Source organism: Cucumis sativus, chromosome 5, assembly GCF_000004075.3.
Source record: "Cucumis sativus cultivar 9930 chromosome 5, Cucumber_9930_V3, whole genome shotgun sequence".
Taxonomy (NCBI): domain Eukaryota; kingdom Viridiplantae; phylum Streptophyta; class Magnoliopsida; order Cucurbitales; family Cucurbitaceae; genus Cucumis; species Cucumis sativus.
Genome location: NC_026659.2, coordinates 4,913,039 through 4,932,357, shown reverse-complemented (window position 1 = coordinate 4,932,357; position 19,319 = coordinate 4,913,039). Strand labels below are relative to the sequence as shown.

Sequence of the window (19,319 nt, the reverse complement as noted above, 5' to 3'; positions counted from 1 at the left end):
TAAAGAAATTAACAAGTATTGTTAGCAAGCTAATAAGTAAAGTTTTCTTTGATCACTGTCTAATAAAGTATATAATTTACGTAACATTTTTCAATTGATTGATACAATAAAACATTGCATATTTCACTAAGGAAGCTAATTGAGAAACCTCCTTCATGATGACATGATTTTCATCCGTTTAATTTAAAAATCGAATAGTATAAAATAAATACTTGATCACCTAGTGACACTTTGACCTAATGATATTGGTACGATGGTTTCTTTAACACCCAACCAAGCCCTCTTGTGCCAACAACATTCGACCATGAAGTACATTACATGCAAATACATCATTAATTCTTAAGGTTTAACCTACTTTGACAACCATTGATATCGAAGGAAATTAAACACGAGTTAGATTAATTATCAAAGCTCACCTTAATAAAAGTACCCGTTGATTCCAACAACTTTATCGAAAAAACATCTTATGGAAAGATATATATGTTTTGATACTCCCGCAAACGCAACAATGTATATCTATAACTTTAAATTTTGCAACATCATATCCTTATATAAATTAACAATCTCACCCAAAATTATCAATAGAAACCTAGCTAACTATTTTTGTCACATATTAACTTAGGCATTTCCACAACAATGACATAATGTAAACAAGATGTGTTAGTGGGGATCGAAATTCCATTTCTTTAAAGTTTTTGTTACAATGATAGATTTTCACTTTAGGAGGTAAATTTATTCTCCTACAAAAATTTCAATACAATTTCTTACATTTGATTAAATCATACAGAGTATGCTATAACTTTTTAAACTTATATTAAATTCTAGTTGATATCATAAATTGTAATTTTACCTCTAACTTTTCATTATATTTTTCGTCGATGTATCTTTTAATTTTAAACAACAAAAAAAGTTGGTAAAAGATTTGATGTCTAGAAAAGACAATTCTCTCGTAAAATCTTGAAGCAAGTTTGTCACTTATTGGTCCAAAAAGTTTATATTGATTGATAAAGATGAATTTAATATCACATTATTCAATATGAAATGTCGACAAAGGTTAAAAAGAAGTTTTGAAAACCATATATTATAATAACCATTTGCTATAATAACTAGCTTAATTAGCTCTTCATATACTCTTTTATTGTTTTCAAAGTTGCAATATTGCATCAACCTTTTGTTCAAATAATGTCAAATTTTTTATTTGGATCTACGAACAACTAATCTATTCAAATTCGTATCAACGTATTTAATTATTTATGGATTTTTATGATTAGATCATGAAATTTAGAAAAAGTGTACAATATATATAAACTCTTTAGCCGTGGTGACACTATTTACATTCTAAAAACACTTTTCTCTAGTACTATTGGTGTTTATCTGCTTGTGAACGTAGCTAACACACTATTAGTAAATTATGTACATTTGTCTGTCGATTTTTTTTTTTATGCTTTTGTTTTATTCTTTACTTGTCGATTTTGTAGCACCTTCTATATAGTTGGTTCATAACTACTACTAAAGTAAAAATTCATTACAATTTTAAAAGAAATTTGAGACTTGAAATGAATGTAATGATACACATATTTAGATATTTGTTTAGAGTAAATATCACATTATATTCAAAATTCTAACATAATGACATTTTCCATTGTCTATTAACAACTTTATATTTATTTGAAAATATTAATTTATATCTTTACATGCATCTCTCTATTGACTTGGAGGTGAAAAAGGAAGATTTTTGAAGAGAAAAACGAATAAGGACAAAAACGGTAAAAGAGAAAGAAGATGAGATTGGACATTGAAGAAAATGATGAAGCATTACACATTTGAAGGGGTGTTATGCACAGTGAAAAGTAGTGTGAAAATGATTTGGGATGATTATGTAAACCTAAAACTAGAATTTCCATAAATTGGACCCCAAACAAGGGTTAAGGTTAGGGTGACCCAACTCCACAATGATAAACCCAAATAGCCCCCAGTTATATCACCGCGTTGCATCAATTAAGACCTATACTAACTTAATTTTTAAAACCACCAATATACATATTCTATATGTACTATTTACGATAGATTGAAAATGCCAATCAACTTTTTAGATTATATATTAATATTAATTTTGAGATTTATGTAAGATAATGTCTATTAGACCAATTGATTAATATATACCTAAGTGAATTTAGCTCCGTGCTAATTAGTATGCTTTTCGATCCTAGAGGTGGAAGGCTCAAACCTTCTTCCTACAACTATTGTACTAAAAAAGACCAACTTAATATATAATAGGATATGACATTAAATTTTCATTAACATTTCAATATATTCCACTTCTGATAAGTTCAACATTTGTATAAAAGGTGAATTGATATTTATATTATATTGTTGACAATTTGCAAGATATAATAAATAAACGATCATAAATTGCTCATTTACCATTATATTTTTTCCCCAATTATTTACACGACATGTTCAGATAAATATAGTTTGTGGAATTTGAACTTTGTATATTGATTTATAGTATAGTAGATACAATCTTCAATATTTACTCATTTGATACTCTATCTCGAATATAAATTAAAACTTAGAAATTCTTGCTCCTCAATCTTTAAACAGTTGTGGTTTGAAGTTAATATTATGAAATTGATGGAATGTTTAATCTTTCAATTTTTTTTATCAATCTTTCATAAGATGATAACCTTAAAGTTGATCGTGAGAACTTTAAAAGTTTGAATATTCAATTATTGAGTTTTCTTGCTCCAACCAATGATCTCCTAAATGAATTGTAATGTTTCTATTTATAGAGAATTTTTATGGACTTCATGTGGGCTTAGGCCTATTTGTTAGTTGGGTTTAGGCTTGGACCTACTTACTTATTAGGATTGGACTTGATGGACTTGTGTTTAGATTCATTAATTGTGGACTTGAGTTTGGACTTTCCTTCGTTACCTTCTTTAATTCAATTTTTCGAGCCGGATATAAAAAATTTTAATTACTCGAACAAAATCAAATTATAATTACGGTTGTTTTTGGGTGTGATGACATGAGGACTTTAATTGGATAATTTTTTTGGTTGAACACCACTACTTTTCTAAAACTATCCATAAGATCAAGATTGAAACTTCCGTCATCGACACGTAACTCCGTCAATTAAATTATGAACCCACGAAACGAAATATTCAAATGTCGAATTTTACTATAATTACCAAAGACCGGTTCAATTAAACCGTCGGTTTTTTCTTCCATCTTGACCGTGCCAGTCAGCTTTGTTCCAAGTTTCAACAACCGAAAACATCCTTCACCTTTGTTTTTCTTCCTTCTTCTTCTTCTTCAGTTCGCTGCAAAGCTAGGGCAAACAAGAACATACCTTCTTCTAAACTCCCAATTTCTCTCTGTTTCAGCTTTTGGACTCGTTAAACATGCCATTCGTATCGGAAATTCAGAGACAATCTGATTTCAATCACTTCCCTTCTACTACTCCCATCGTTATCGACAATGGTGCCTCCGCTTTTCGCATTGGGTAGTCTCCATTTTCATGGCTTCAACTCTTAGGATAAGCACCACAATCTATCCTTTTTCTTTTTACGTTCAATCAAAATGTGTTCTGTTTTATTCTTTCAGATGGGCTGGAGAGTCCGACCCTCGCGTTATTTTCCGTAACATTGTCCAGAGACCTCGCCACAAAGCCACTGGTAGGTCTACTTTTGAAGAATTTACACTTTCAAAGTAAAATGAAGATAGAATCCTTGATGGGTATTTACGATTGGGGCTTAGCTTTACTTGTCCATTTATGTGGAGATGTTACTGTCTTATTCTTATCGCACTTCCACCTGTGCGGAAAATGTATTGTTCTTTACTGAAGTGTAATCTACTGTTCTTCTTATTGCAATTCAGGTGAAACGGTTACTATAGTTGGAGATCATGATCCGTCTTTGATGAAATACTTTGATTGCACACGTTCAGGTCCTCGCTCTGCTTTTGATGGCAATGTTGTTTATCAGTTTGAGATTATGGAATACGTAAGTTGGATTTTTGTTTTATCTATTGTCACTTTTAGTAACAACCTACATACAAGCCAATAACAACCTACATACAAGCCAATGCCAACCTAAGCATAGTTCAACTGACTTATAAAACAAACACTTTCATTTAAGAGGTCCCTCATTGAATGAAAAGGAAAATTGCGATCTAATTTTATGAACTAAATGCATTGTCTGAAGTTGTTAATTTCATTGTATCTCGGAGATAATCATAGGTGGGAAACAGAAGAAAAGTGTAAAAAGTATTTGGAGATTGAATAATGGTGTCAGTGCATGCCCGTGTATACTTAAATGAACCTTGAGAATATAAGGTTGTAGCTTTTTAATATTTCCTTGCATCTTCTAGGTTCTTGACTTTGGATTTGATCGACTTGGAGCAAGTGGACCAGAGGTAATTGTGCAAACATTAAGTTTCAACCTCTTTCTGGTACCTTGTTCTGTCGTACCTAATTGCTTTCTTGTTTGAAAAAATATGATGATGGAGCAAGCTTTTTGTAGGTACCTTTTATTTCTCACATTAATCTTTCTATTTTGGTCGACTTTTGGCATATCTTTATTTCATATGCTTGAACATATATGATGATGGAGTAAGCTTTCTTGGCTAGGGCGCATTGGTTTTGTGCTCTTTGGAATATTTGGTTGTGAAAAAATAGGAAAGAACATCGGGTCTAAATAGGACTTGCTTTGTGGGAAGAGATTTGAAATTTTATGTATTTTAGCATAGCTTCTCTTTGGGTGCACTATTTGAAAATTGCTTTCGAAATTATGTTATTTCTTTTTGCAATGATCAACAACTGGGGGTCCTTATTGCAGCTTTGGAGGTTATATGTGGTGAAATGAATTTTAAGTCATTATCTTTACTTGGATTTGAAATTACAAAATAGTTTAGACATTAATGATGGTATAGAATACAACTTTCACTTGGTGAAACAGGTAGGCATTAGTTTTTATGATTCAATATTCATTCTTCTTCTTTGTTTTACAAGTTTAACTTCAATGAATCTTTCTCTTTCTCTTTCCCACTAATTTGATGATCTATTTTCCTTACAATTTCAAATAATGTGTCTTTACTTGTCCCTAACTTTTTGTTCTCAATGAATTTCTTAATTTGATTTATGTTCCTTTGAGGGCAGAGCAGATTGATCACCCTGTCCTGATAACAGAATGTGTATGCAATCCAGTTCAATCTCGTAGTAAAATGGCAGAGCTTTTATTTGAAACCTATGGAGTTCCTTCGATAGGTATGGTCCTTATTGAATTAACGGATGAGAATCGTAATCTTTGTGCAGTAGTGTTTTCAAGCTCTTTACTGCTGTGGCCGTCCTTTTCTGCTGCTACAGATTAAAACTTAATATATTATGTTTGACTTGTACATCTAGACATAAGCTATAATTAAATTTATTTATAACATTTGGCTGAATGGGTTTACTTACCTTATTTGCCATTACTGCAGCATTTGGTGTTGATGCAGCATTCAGCTATTTGTACAACCAACAACTTGGGATATGTGATAAAGATGGCCTTGCTATATGCCCAGGATTTACCGCAAGCCACGTTATTCCGGTTTGCTTTGTTCTTTCATCCTCTTACTAGAGTTCATGAGTTGTTTTACTTTCTATCATTTGAGAAGTTGTTGATTCCGATTCAACAAGGGTTAAATACATGGTCAAAGTTGGTTTTCCTACTTCTGTGTTGGCTGTCACTGTGTGTATGAGCTTACTTGCTTGTGTTGATTCAGCTATTGATCTTTCTGACTTTATCAATGCTTGAGTTGGTAATGATATCATTTCTAGTCTATACGAACTTTCTTGTTTATGATCCAAGTGTCTACTGCATTTTCTTTTCTTTCAACCTTTATGTATTATTGCATTTTCTCTCGACTATGATGGTTTCTAGTTGTGCTAATCATGCATAGTTTTTATTATTGGCTATTGTGAATTGCCTCTTGGACACTTGATTTTAATAATCTTTGATAGTTTTATCACTGGTCATCATTATCAGTTCATTGATGGGGAGCCTGTTTATAAAGGATGCTGCAGAACGAATATTGGTGGATACCATGTGACTGATTCTCTAAAGCAACTTCTTTCACTAAAATATCCTCATCATATGTAAGTTCAATTCATTTAACATGTATAGTGGGTGAAAGTTGGGAAAAAGGAAGGAAAAAAAGTCATACTTATAGTTCATGCAACAGGGCCCGATTCACATGGGAGAAGGTTGAAGATCTGAAGATGGAGCATTGCTATATAGCTTCAGATTATGCATCAGAGGCTCAATTGTTTCAGGTGGCCTTCTTGGCTTTATTACTATTGTTATCGTCATCATTGCATCATTCAGTTATGAATACTATGTCTACAAACAGAAAGGGACTAAGGAAGCAGAAGAGAAAACTAGGTGTTGGCAGCTCCCATGGATTCCACCACCTACTGAAGAGCCTCCTTCGGAAGAAGAGATTGCGAGAAAGGCTGCAATTAAGGAGAAACAAGGGCAACGATTGAGAGAAATGGCTGAAGCAAAAAGATCTTCAAGGATCAATGAGCTAGAAAATGAAGTGCGTGGTTTGGAGTTTCTTTTGCATCAGCTTGTGCAAGTGGCAGAGGATGATATTCCATCTTTCTTGTCAGAGACTGGGTACATCTCTAAGCAAGAAATTGAGTCTGCTCTGACCAAAGCAACACAATCTTTGCGGAAAGCAAAGGGTGAACCGAAGGATGAGCAAGCGGAAGCTGAGGATCATGCTGATGCTATAAATGAGAAGTTTCATCTCATCAATGTCCCTGATGACGTGCTTTCACCTGAGCAGGTAAAAGAAAGCTGTATATGCATGATAAGGGCCTGAATGTTTTATACATTTGTTTATTTCTATTGTTCACAACCGTCAATACATTTTCTAAACATGATCGTGTTCCTTGGCAGCTCAAGGAGAAAAGAAGACAATTGTTTCTCAAAACCACATCTGAAGGACGGCAGCGTGCAAAGCAGAAACGTTATGAAATAGAGTTGGAACGAGAAAGGAGAAACCAGCTAGATGAAGAAAGGAGAATGTGCGTACCAATGTCTTCCAACCTTCACAATTTTAGTTTCCAGAGGACTCAAATTATTAATAATATTGTGCTTGCTGTCCTGGAAGTTACCATTGTTCAGTTAAATGGTTCCAGGACTACGATGCTAGTATACTGCATTTGTTGCTATGAATTACTATTTTAATGCCTTCTTTCCATTTCATATTTCTTCTCTTCTAGGGAGAATCCTGAGCTTTATTTAGAGGAACTGCATGTCAAATACAAGGAGCTTTCTGAAAAAGTGGAGCAGCGAAAACGACTCAAGACTAATGGAGGCCATACAAATGGGCATAATGTGTCTGGAGGAGTAGGACGTGGTGAGAGACTGAACGCTGCCCAGAGAGAGAGAATGCGGCTTTTAACAACAGCAGCCTTTGATCGTGGGAAGGGTGAGGACACCTTTGGTGCAAGAGATGAAGACTGGCAGCTTTATAAACTTATGAGCAAAGATAACAATGACGAAGACGATGAAGGCCCTGATGAGGATGAAGCTGAATTGGTTCGTTTATCATCTAGGCTTCAGGTCAGTACCCACTTACAAGTCTGCTTTACCTATTACTGATTTCAAGTCTAATGCCATACTACTCTTATCAGGACATAGACCCCTCTTTTGTTCCCAAGTCAGATGTTCAAACAACCGAATTGCCAAAATTTCGTCCACTTACCAAGGAAGACTTCCAGATAGTTATGGGGGTCGAAAGGTTTCGGTGTCCTGAAATTCTATTTCATCCCAACTGGATTGGAGTTGATCAGACAGGATTGGATGAAATGACTGGCGTCTCATTACGTAGGTTGCCATCTTACAGTGACGATATTGCAGAAAGATTAACCAATTCAATACTCATTACAGGAGGGAGTTGTCTTTTTCCTGGCATAAGGGAACGCTTAGAGGCTGGAATTCGGATGATTAGGCCATGTGGATCACCTATTAGGGTGGTCAGAGCGCTGGATCCAATTCTCGATGCATGGCGAGGGGCCTCTGTTTATGCTGCTGCTTCACAATTCACAACGCAGACTTTCAGTAGGTTGGATTATTATGAGAAGGGAGAGGATTGGCTTCGCAGATACCAATTACGGTACTCTCTTTAGTAAATTTAAGTTCGATGATGGCTGCCGTATCTTTCATAATTCATGTTTAATTGTTGTATACTACTTACTCATGATCTGACATGTTTCAATATATAATGTCGATAATTAATACATGTTCTTTGCATATTACCTGCCATTTCATTTGTTTATTTTTAGGTGAACGTTTCATTTTTCAATGTCGTACTTGAGCAGCTAATTTTGGTTTTGAAGTTTTAACTTCGTTAAAATTAGACCTTGAGATTCCACTACCTTGCTTGAACAAGATCTGTTTTTTAGGCTGTACGACTATGCCTTGAGTTCTAAGGAATTAGATATTGTGATGACATGAATAGAAACTTAATATCTATATTGTTTCAAAATCCACCTTTTCAGTTAACTAATGAAGTACATACAATGTTAAACACAATCTCACTTTGGTCCATTCTTAAGAATATTCATATTTAGCTTAAAAGAATGCTATAAAGATTTAGTAAGCATAATAATTCAGTAAACCATAAAAGGAATAAGAGACTTTAGGGTCAAAATATTACCCAACAAAGATTTACAGTTGAGTTTCATGATATTGATAGACTACAATAAAACTAAATACACTGAATGTCTAAACACAGAAAAGAATTCTGTTAGAATCTCATTATTACAAGAATCATATTTACAAATGACAATTCTTCCCAAATGGGAAAGCTAAACAATGAATCAAAGTGTGAGAGAATACAAGAAATTAAAATCATGCTTACAATTTGCCTTGATTGATTACAGCAAAGTGTCAAATGTACCTACTATTCCTTTTTACATTATATGTGGGAGTTTCTTTTAGATGACAAGCCTAACTGCTAGAGCCCTCAATGGCCTTCACGACTCCAGCTTGAAGATGCTTGCCACCATGTTGCTTTGCCTGATGTTGCGACCAATAAGCATGTGCAGCCAGCACCCGGTCCAAAAGTTCTTGGGGGACAGGCTCTCCTCTTCTCTGCTGAGGCGATATTCTCGCCGTGTGAACCAAGGTTTTCCATTTATCCTGTAAAACATCCTCATTGGGTTAAAATTTTATTTCAAAAGTAATCATCGATCACCCTAACACATGTTTGTTAAGGATATGGAAAACCACCTTCAAATCCACGTAAGTTCGGTGATCTGCATTCTCAAATGCACGGAATTTAACATCCCGCCACCTGCAAAAGGGTAATACACTGTTTAGATTGGTTTAACTCATGCTTCGTGCACAAGGTCAATTATGTTGTTAGAGAGCATTGTCAAACCTTCCAGTTCCTAGCTCCTCAACGGCCTGAACCAGCGCTTCTACTTCTGTAACGGAGAACGGTCTTCTGGTTCGACGCTGTACAACTTCCAAACGCTTAGATTTTGGATTCAAGGGAACTGCAGCTAATGCTTCCATAGTCATTTCTGGAACAGGAACCAAAGCTTTGCAATCTTGTAAAGAATTGTCAGGTAACTTGTCAATGCTGGTAGTAACCAGTTCGTGTTTATTTTCATCTTGGTTTTGGGAGTAGGTCAATGAATGATTTGGTAAGGCAAGATCTAGTATTACCGAGCTCGAAACAGGATTTACAGGAGAGCTGTAAAGAAGTTGAACAACATATAAGCCATCAGACAGAAGCTAGTGACCCAAGTATAGGAACTCGCTAGAAAACAATTGCAAATATTTCCCGAGCCCTCTGAAATCTCACAAGATAGAATGAAATAAACGCAATGGTAATACCTGGGTGGAAGTTCAGTCATTTCACATGCTAATATCTGAGGAGGATCCTCAGAACACAAAGCTGGTGTAGTATTATGCACAAGATTTGGCTCCAGCGTGAAACCAACAGTATCCAAATTATCTTTACAAGTAAGTCCTGTCTGCAACAGGGTTCTGTTATCATCTCTAACCTTTTTCCCGTGAACAAGAACCCCAACGTGTAATCCATCCTTGAGAATAGCAGTTACTGCCTCAAGTACTATCTTCTGGTAAAGTAACACAACATAAAAACTGCTTTAGGAAAAATCCAAGATCCTTTACCAACATTTTCCATTCACTTAAAGAAGTTCAATTTACAAATTCATGGCTTCTTGGCACTTTCATCAATAGAAAGTTATTACATTGCGTTTATAAGTTAAAAAAAAAAAAAAAAAATTCAGGTGAACTGCACTTCATTTACCTTCAGGGAACCAACAGTTGCGTTTTCAGGGACATCAATGAATAGTTCTGGCACCTTGAAAGATCTAATGCTAAATTTCACTGTCAAACAACCCCAAGCAGATGATGAGGAACCAACCGCATGATACCAAATTTGCGAGACAGATGAAAGAAAGATGTTGAGTTGCAAGGAAATTTTCATACCATGAGCATCTTTGGAGAGGAAAGATGCTTGTTGACCTGATGATGGTGAAACACTTGCTGCATAATACACAAAGGAAATTTATGAGATTACTGGAGAAAAGAAATGTTAGTTTTACAATTCACAAGGACTATAAATTCAAGCAATAAGTTAGCTAAGGACCTCCATGCAATATTGCAGCCAAACTAGACTTATCGATGTGGACGCTCTTTTCAGGAGAGTTGGTTACGCTTTCACTGCTCATTCCTCCATCAGAATTCACCATGGAGCTTCGGTCGAAAAATCTCTTCCTTTTGTAAAGACTATCCTGGTACCTCTCACTGTTAAAATATAGTTTTCTCTTGCGAAAAGGGTTTCTTGTTTCTTCGCCTATAGATTCTGTTGCAAAAACGAATTGTAAGTTATAAAGACAGACATTTCACTCCAAGACAAAAACTTGAAATATGTGGTCAAACTATTTCACACATACACCTCAAAAGTGGCAGAAACAAGAAATCTCACCAGATCTAGCAACCTCACAGTCCTTCAACTTTGGAGCTACTTTCCAGTGTTTCGAATTCAGTAATTTCCTTATTCGTCGACCTGCAATTCGCGATGGAGGCCTATACGAGTTTGAGTGAATGCTAGATTTATTGGACCTAAATTTTTCATCATCATCTCTACTTGCTAACTTAAGGTAATTCCTATATCTGGAAAACGAACTACGAATGGCATCTGTTGACAAGGGCAATTTAGTTTTGAAGCTTGAATTGGGCATAGTTGATAATTTTCCATAGGACTTCTTCAAATCCTTAGAATTGTGTGAATGAGTAATCTTTTGAAATCCGATTCCAAATCCTTTGGGCTCATGTTCTTCATCAACAATGTTCATACCAGTATTTGTTGTTTCTAGAAAATCAGGGGAGCCTTCCTCTGGTTTCGTGCGATAATCTTCGAATTCCGTCTTGTGGATCACAGGCTTAACATCACCACAGGCCTCGTCTGAGCTGTTAGAATTTACTACGACTGAAGTACAATCCAAAACAGTATTATTATCTACATATTGGAGTTTGTTCAGATTTTGCTTCTGATCAGTCTTCTCTTCTAAATCAAGATCACAACTTTGGCTGCTACCACCATCACAACACTCCACCTTGAAAGCTTTCTCCTCACTTGACCGTTCTTCCTTGACGACATTTGTGCCAATCACCGAGCGATCTCCATCCGACGTATTACTGCATGCTGTGCTTTCGCCATCCTGCAAAAGCTTCCCCGCTAAAGAAGCCAGCAATTCAATTGCGCAGATCTGGCCATCTTCGAAATCTTTCTTTCGATGAACCTTCTTCTAGAATCAAAGGCAAAACGTGAGTACCAGTTCAACAGAACAGTGAAGATATATAGAGAGATCTAAAGAAGAAATTGAACTCACTCTAAGAGATCTCGGACCTCTGGGCACGGTCCAATTTGAAAAGCCACTGAATCCATTATCCAATCTCTTCTTCATCACCATATCTTAGGCATTCATTGTGGTAAAAACTCATCAAACGCAGAGAGATTCGCCAGTTTCACTGCCAATCATCAAAACAACAGATTCATTCAAATTTGAAACTCTATACAGCCAAACACGAACACGAATACAACAAAAAGGCTACCACAATTAGCATTACAACAGCAATGTGAAAGCAATGATCCCTTGTTAAACCCCATCTAAGCAAAGGAAGACTTCCCAAAATTCACAACGTCAGCAAGAACAAAAAACAAAAAACCCCAGATTTAGAAATGAAAGAAAACATTCAAATAAACTTGAAATGGAAATCAAAATTTCAACTAGAGATTGGAGAAATGGAAAACCCACTAAAAATTCAGAATTCCGAAAAAAAACCCAATTCCAAAACCTCCAAATCAAAAACCCCAATTCATAAGTTACTTGCTTCAAGAAGCATATAAACCAAACAGAGAAGATCGGATCAACCGAAACCAAACCAATTTCAAACAATTCAACTGGATCCGATCTTAAACCCAAAACCATAGCTTACGAACTCGAGACAATTTCTGAAGAGACCCGATTGTTCAAAATTCCGACAGAAATACACCACAAGCAACCCAAAACCCATTTAAAAAAAAAAAAGAAGAAGAAGCAAAATCCAGACAGATTCCCATATTTTGCGAGAACCAAACAACCCGAAGAACACGACCCAAAATATAAAATCCAAAACTCCGAGAAAATCTCTGAGCAGGAAAAATAAAAACTCACCTGTAGAAGAAGGATCCTAATGATTCAATCAAACCCAGATCCAAATTGGAGCTAAAGATTTGAAATTAGAAGAAGAAGAAGAAGAAGAAGAGAAATGTAAGAAAATTAGAGGGAATTGAAAGGGAAGATCCAGAATCCAGTGGGGAGAAAAGGGAAGAGATCCATGAAATTTTTAAGAACACAAATCCCAAAGAAAGAAAATTGAGAATTAAAATTTGATTTGGGTAAAAGAGAGAGAGAGAGAGAGAGAGAGAGAGAATTGGAGAAGAGAAAATGAAAAACCCCGGGTGGTGTTTGTGAAGAAAAGAAAAAAGGAAGAACATAAACAGTGGCTAAAACCTCTTACAGACATATATCCTAAAATGTTTGACCACGAAACCGGCACAACCGGTGGACAGCCATCACGGTAACCGGCTATATCGGGTTAAACCCACCAAAACCCTTTTCTTTTTCTTTTCTTTTTTTCCATTTTTTTCCGTGTAAAAATCGAGAGAGACTGCTTCTTAACGTAATAACTCCCACTCCCTTCCAACTTACCTTTTGCCACGTGGCATCCCCTTTTTTTCTTTTTTTTTTTTTCTCCATACGCAACCTTCTTTTCTTTTTTTATTTTACTTATTATTCAAATCAACTAACAAATTTTATATATATATATATATATAGTGGTTCTCTCTTTCCTTTTTTTTTTTTTTTTTCTTTTCCTTCATCTTTTTAACCAAAATCCTAAACTTTTTTCCTAAAAAAATTATGAGAATGATTGATAATCTATTACAGAAATGATTGTTCGAGTATATGTTATACTCATGATTTTGGTGCAATAAATATTTATTTAAAACATTTTAACTCTTTTATATTTTTATTTCTTTTACTCTTTGATATAGTTTTTACTGTTTTTTCTTCACAAACTAAAATAATCTACACTCCCTACACAAATGGTTGTAATCCAACTATAATAACTCACTCACCATCTTAAATACTCATTTGAAACTTTTGTTAAATTTGGTTAGTTAGTTAGTTATACCTGTAAAGGGTTTTTTGATAGTACAAATTATAAAGGAAGAGAAAAAGGTAAATAAAATGATTGTGCATGAAAATAAAATAAGATTGATTAGTGGATGTGCATTGTGTAGTCATATTCAAGATTAAGTTGGGGGGGATTTCAATTTGGTGGACCTAATAAATTGAAAATAATAAATTATGAATGTAATTGTAATTGTAATTTATTGGGAAAATTAGAAGAAGAAGAAGAAATAATAAAAAAAAAAAAAGAGGGATAATTGAAGAAAAAAATGTGGTGAAGAGAGAGGCGTAAGAGTATGGATAGAGGAGTGGACCAAAGTGGTTTGCGGATATCCTATTATTTTCTTTTTTCTTTTTTCTTTTAATAAAGAAAAATATAAATAAAAAAAGTTGAAAAAAAAGAAAGGAATTAAGCATTATCCGTGTGGGACACGTCTCGTCCAGACAGGTGGATAGATAAAGCGCGCTTTACTATACGCCAATTGTTATTTTATTGGATAGACCCTTCCTTTCTCTCCACGTGTCTCCTCTGGGTCCCGCATTCCCTCTCTTCGACCCTCTTCCTCGGGTCGGGTTTCCTTACTTTTTGGAACCTCTTTTCCAATATTCTTCTTCTTCTTCTTCTTATTATTAACATTTTATGTGTTTTCAATTTTTGTTTTTATATTTTTCATTTCCTAATCATTTTATTTTTATCTCTTCTTTTCAAAAATTATGTCTACTTTTTTCATTTCATGGTATTCATATTAAATAGACAAGTTGTTTTCTTTATCAATATCGTTTAAAACACTATAATTTTTAGGTTTTTATTTTGTTTTAATAAACGTGAACAAATACCAAACCAAGAGATTTAGTGGTCAAATTGATTCTTTTTACTTTAATTGTCCATAACCAAAAAGTAAAAAACAAAAATTGTCACCAAACAAAGTCTTTGGTAGATCTTAAATTTAGTCATTCAAAATTAACTTTTATCGAAATTAGTTAAATAGTTTGGATACTTAATAAAAGAACTCATAGATTTAAAAAGAAAAAAATTATTAAAAAAATAGGAATAGTCTAAATATAAGAAATAAAATTAGACCATAGTAAAATTTAAAAAACTAAAATTCAACATATTTTAAAGTTTAATTAGTACCAAATGTATTTCACTACTTTAATTAATTGTTTATTTTAGGATTTGAAGAGGCAACATGTCTATACTTCAATCTTTATCATCTTTGTGGTCAATTTTTTTTTAAGGTTGAGTTAATTAGAGAGCCATAATAATGCAACCCAAAGTTTTGAGGTTTTATTTAAACTTTATAGAGTATATAGCTACTATTCAACATTTATAGTTATGGGTTTAGGGTTTATAGACCACAAACTTTTTTTTTGGTAGGTTCACCTTTTTAAAATAGTACCATTTTTATTCATCTTTTTGCTTTTTGGTCTCTTAGATTTCAATTTGTATTACAGAAAATTTTATATAAAATATTTATATTCAATTTTTCACGTTGAAAATGTTTAAACAATAAATCTAAATACTTTTTAGAGACTAAATCTAAATACTCTAATCTCTAATTTTTGTTATTTATTAGATGAACCCATCCATTTTGACCACTTTAAATAATCAAGATTCAAGACATTGAATTGTAAAAAGGAAATATGTTTATACTTAGAATTGATTGAATAAAGTTTGAATTGTTTACTTAACGTATAAAACTTGCTTTATATATATATATAACTATACTAAGAAATATGAGAAATGTGGAATGACATTTAATAATTAGATGGATATATATATGTATGCTAAAATTTAAATGACCTTAGAGATATCTCAATAAAAGGAAAAAAAAAATTGTTTGACATTTTAGTCAACATCAACAATAACATAATGTAAACGTGATATTCGAAATTAAAAGGTTAATAAACTTCTATTTTAGTGATATATTTTATCACTACTCCAAAAGTAATTTTTTTGTTATATATGTAATTTTTTATTATGATATATACAATAATACTTTAAATCTAATTGATCTCTGTTTTAATATAAAATTGTAAATATTGAATTAATTAATATTTTTTTCTTATTTTTAAATGAATAATTTCTTCCCTAAAAGGTTGAAATTATTTTTTTGTTGTAAGTAAAAACTTCTTAAGTTTACACAAAATTAACGTAATTAACAATAAAAAGTATATATATATATATATAAATGCAATGGAAATTCAAAATATATAATACAAAGAACAAAATGATATTTAAACCTTATTATTAACAGTTTATAAAATAACCATGCTACGAATTACGATCATGATTGCCCAAATAATTGAGTTTTAATGGAGAAAGAATCTTGCCAATAAAATACTGTGTAATTGGATTGTATCTTATATATTAATTAATTACATGTTTAGAGCCTTTAAACCAATTGCACCATGCCCTATTCATCATAATTTGTTTGAACCCCCAAAGTATAACATTACAATTAATACACAATGTTTGAATTATATATTTTTCTCAAAAAGTTAAATTATAGTCATGTTATTTAATTTCTACCATACATTTAACAAAAAAGGAAAAGAATTACAAAAGATGGCATGTGGAGTTGTGGTTTGAGTCACATGTATCTAGTTTTTAGAATGAATATGGCCTAAACATTATATTAAATGCAACACACAAGAATTAAATGATTATATTTGCCTAATTTTTATATTCCAAAATTCAGACCAAAGTAAATTGTTTTATTATGAAATTCATAGTATAGAATAAATGTAAGTGCTAACTTGAAACTACCTTTTTTCAGTAAATATATTATAAAATTTCTTAAATCCAATTCAAATCTTCACATTGTTAAAAATTTAGAAAATTAAGCAAACCAATCTTCCCCCACTATTAAGTCAAATAAGAAAACCACTACTAATTAAGTTAATTAAGTCGAGGTTAACACATCTTTCTTTATCGTTAATAATCATATATATTATTATCATACTACTAGTTTAACTTATCATTACTCAAAACAAATACAATAGAACCAACTCCTATGCACCAACGACTATTGCTCATACTTTTAAGAACAATCCTTCCTATTGTTGCAAGCTTGCGATAAAGCTTTAATTTAAACATAGTTTAATTAATTAAGACATTATAGTTAACAGCTAAATCCACCATAATTGCATTGAACTAAAAAAAGCATAAACAGAATTTAATACAATTTTTTTTTTAAAGTAAGTAAAATAAGTTTATTAAATACATAAATGGTAGAATGTTAGTTGTCAAAACAACATAAAATCAAATAAATCTCCCAAACTCCTGTTTTATTCATTACTTTGTTTTTGACGAGACATGTAATTAATACACTTTTTTTCAATTAAAACCAATTCAAAGTGCCACTCTCATTTTTCCTTTATGAAAGATTATCATAAATAATAAAACTTTTAAAAATATTTATAAAATAAATATTATGTGACTTTAGTCTTAACTAGTAGTGTGTATATGTATGTATATACAAAAGCTTAGCTTGTTAGTTCCAATATTTCTAAAAAGTTGTAGGTCAAATATTTTATATTATACCGATACATCTAATATAATACCTTTTTTAAAAAAAATTAAATAAATACCAATATATATACCAACAATATTTTATTAATAATTTTTTCAATACAAATTGAAATATCTATTACTTTAAAATCATAAAATCGCAAGCAATTATAATTATACTCATAACATTTATAAAAACAAAAAACAAAAATTCTAGTTAGGTACCCTTTATGATTGTACTAAAACAAATCAAATTCCATAGTTAAAGATACCAAGTTATCTGAGATGTAGTCCTTTGATTTAGGTATATGAACACTTTAATGGGTGGAGTCCAATGCATAACTAAAATGAAAATCTTTGTTGTGTCTAACGAGAGAGAGAGAATAGAGAATAGAGAGATCCAAAGAAGAGAAATAAAAAAGAAATACATATATATATATATAAGAAAAGAAAGAGGGGGAAAGAGAGAGAAGGGATATAGATGGAAGGGGTGAAAGTGCATGTGATTGCTTGTGAATACAGCTATAATATACCTAACATTATAATTTATATGAGAGCTAAGCTAAGGCTGAGGAAAAGTAATACTCTTTTCTTTTTTTAATTAATACCCAAAACACAGCTGCACACAAAAGGTGGGTTTGGTTGCCTCTCCAATACTCCAACTCAAAAACCTCTCTCTATTTTCATTTTCAAACTTCCTTTCTTCTCTCTCTTATCCCATTTTTTGCACTTTTAAATCTCCATTTTCCTAATTCTCTTTTTTCTTTCAATTCCAAAGTTGTCTTATATGACCTCTTTCCACATATTTTAATTCAAAACAAAATTACTTCATTACCCTTCTTTCAACTCCGTACTACAAATCTTACATATCTATCATCAACCTTCTTAGATGTCATTTGAGACGAAGATTACGCAAGACTATAATAACCACCTCTAGCTAAATTAAAATAATCAATTACATTATAGTAACTTACTCTTTATCCCAATCATGCTCCTTAAGTTTTCGATAAGATTAATTATCTTCTATATTTACAAAAATGTTGGAGTGGAGCATTTTTTATAATAAGAGTTATTTGATAAAAAGAAAAAACACTTTCAAAGTTTTTTTTATTCAAAATAATGTTTGAGAAAGGAATGAAATCCTTCATTCAATCCCAACATGTGTTGTAAGTTAAATTTATATAAAACAAGTATAATTGCAAAGATGAGACCAAAATTGATGCACAACCTTATGGTCCTTTCATGCTTTGTGTTCCACTTATATGTAAGGACAAAACCAATTATTAATTTTTAAAGAATGGGATTCTTTTGTTGTTAAAATTTTATATTGCAAAATTGAAAAATGTAATCAAATAAAACCCATCAATTATTTTAATAAACACATGAATAAGAAGAAAAAAAATATAATGTTAATGAAATAGAATCTTTTCATATTATCTATCGATAATGTTATATTTTTTGTTAAATTGTAACATTGACCACTAGCCCTTTATTGTTCCTCAAAATTTCAATGAATCTTAAGATTTGCTTGGGATCTTTCCCACATATATATGTTAGGTGTGGATGTTAGAGAGTGGACTTCCTTTTGAAAAAACAATTAACGATTCGAACATTATATCACAATCGCCTTCGATAATTATCAAACTTAGGTTAAAAGATTAAGAATATCCTTAATAAGTATTATTAGATACAACTTTATTAGAGATACTTTCTCAAATTATCTCGCTCATATTTTAAAGATGCAAAATTGTTTATCTTGTTTTGATGACTTCTTGAATTTGAATGACTTCTTGAATTTGAAGAGTTCTAAACTTTTTAAAAAGACAAAATGAACCCTAATATAACTTGTGTATATATCAATTATAACTAATTGTGAACTTTGAAATTAGAGATGGAGATTTGAACCATTGAGTCTTCTAGTCAAAAGTAGTTGTACTAATAACTTCCAAATTATGTTGAAAACTATATTCTTTCATAAAATAAAAAATGAAAATTGACATGATATAATATGCATCGAAATCTTTTATCTTTTTA

At 32.2% G+C, this 19,319-nt stretch overlaps 2 protein-coding genes across 4 annotated transcripts; one reads left to right on the top strand and one right to left on the bottom strand.

The window, feature by feature from the left end:
• The first annotated feature begins 3,261 nt into the window (after positions 1-3,261).
• LOC101218485 (actin-related protein 5) lies at positions 3,262-8,318 on the top strand. Of its 2 annotated transcripts, XM_004147635.3 has the most exons (12): positions 3,262-3,508; positions 3,610-3,680; positions 3,883-4,007; positions 4,375-4,419; positions 5,167-5,269; positions 5,482-5,591; positions 6,030-6,139; positions 6,226-6,316; positions 6,394-6,834; positions 6,948-7,075; positions 7,274-7,616; positions 7,688-8,318. In XM_004147635.3, the coding sequence occupies exons 1-12, from the start codon at positions 3,408-3,410 to the stop codon at positions 8,180-8,182; spliced, it is 2,163 nt and encodes a 720-aa protein (XP_004147683.1). In that variant the 5' UTR covers positions 3,262-3,407; the 3' UTR covers positions 8,183-8,318. The 2 variants fall into 2 exon arrangements, with proteins under 2 accessions (XP_004147683.1, XP_011654957.1); XM_011656655.2 differs by lacking the exons at positions 3,262-3,508; positions 3,610-3,680 and having other exon boundaries at positions 3,924-4,007; positions 5,162-5,269.
• Positions 8,319-8,693: 375 nt separating this feature from the next.
• LOC101218720 (telomere repeat-binding protein 3) lies at positions 8,694-13,072 on the bottom strand. 2 transcript variants are annotated; one of them, XM_011656653.2, is made up of 10 exons: positions 12,752-13,072; positions 11,927-12,065; positions 11,020-11,839; positions 10,681-10,896; positions 10,521-10,577; positions 10,339-10,418; positions 9,900-10,144; positions 9,439-9,756; positions 9,288-9,351; positions 8,694-9,197 (listed from the first exon to the last, which is right to left on the bottom strand). In XM_011656653.2, the coding sequence occupies exons 2-10, from the start codon at positions 12,005-12,007 to the stop codon at positions 9,006-9,008; spliced, it is 2,073 nt and encodes a 690-aa protein (XP_011654955.1). In that variant the 5' UTR covers positions 12,008-12,065; positions 12,752-13,072; the 3' UTR covers positions 8,694-9,005. The 2 variants fall into 2 exon arrangements, with proteins under 2 accessions (XP_011654955.1, XP_004147684.1); XM_004147636.3 differs by having other exon boundaries at positions 11,020-11,842; positions 12,752-13,049.
• Positions 13,073-19,319: the final 6,247 nt, after the last annotated feature.

Excerpts from the sequence above, each read along its gene's own strand:
- LOC101218485 (XM_004147635.3), top strand. The coding sequence starts at position 3,408 with ATGCCATTCGTATCGGAAATTCAGAGACAATCTGATTTCAATCACTTC. Across the intron at positions 3,509-3,609 it reads GCCTCCGCTTTTCGCATTGG|ATGGGCTGGAGAGTCCGACC; the intron begins GTAGTCTCCATT and ends TTATTCTTTCAG. Across the intron at positions 5,270-5,481 it reads CTATGGAGTTCCTTCGATAG|CATTTGGTGTTGATGCAGCA; the intron begins GTATGGTCCTTA and ends CCATTACTGCAG.
- LOC101218720 (XM_004147636.3), bottom strand. The coding sequence starts at position 12,007 with ATGGTGATGAAGAAGAGATTGGATAATGGATTCAGTGGCTTTTCAAAT. Across the intron at positions 11,843-11,926 it reads GAGGTCCGAGATCTCTTAGA|AAGAAGGTTCATCGAAAGAA; the intron begins GTGAGTTCAATT and ends CTTTGATTCTAG. Across the intron at positions 10,419-10,520 it reads CCTCTCCAAAGATGCTCATG|TGAAATTTAGCATTAGATCT; the intron begins GTATGAAAATTT and ends GTTGTTTGACAG.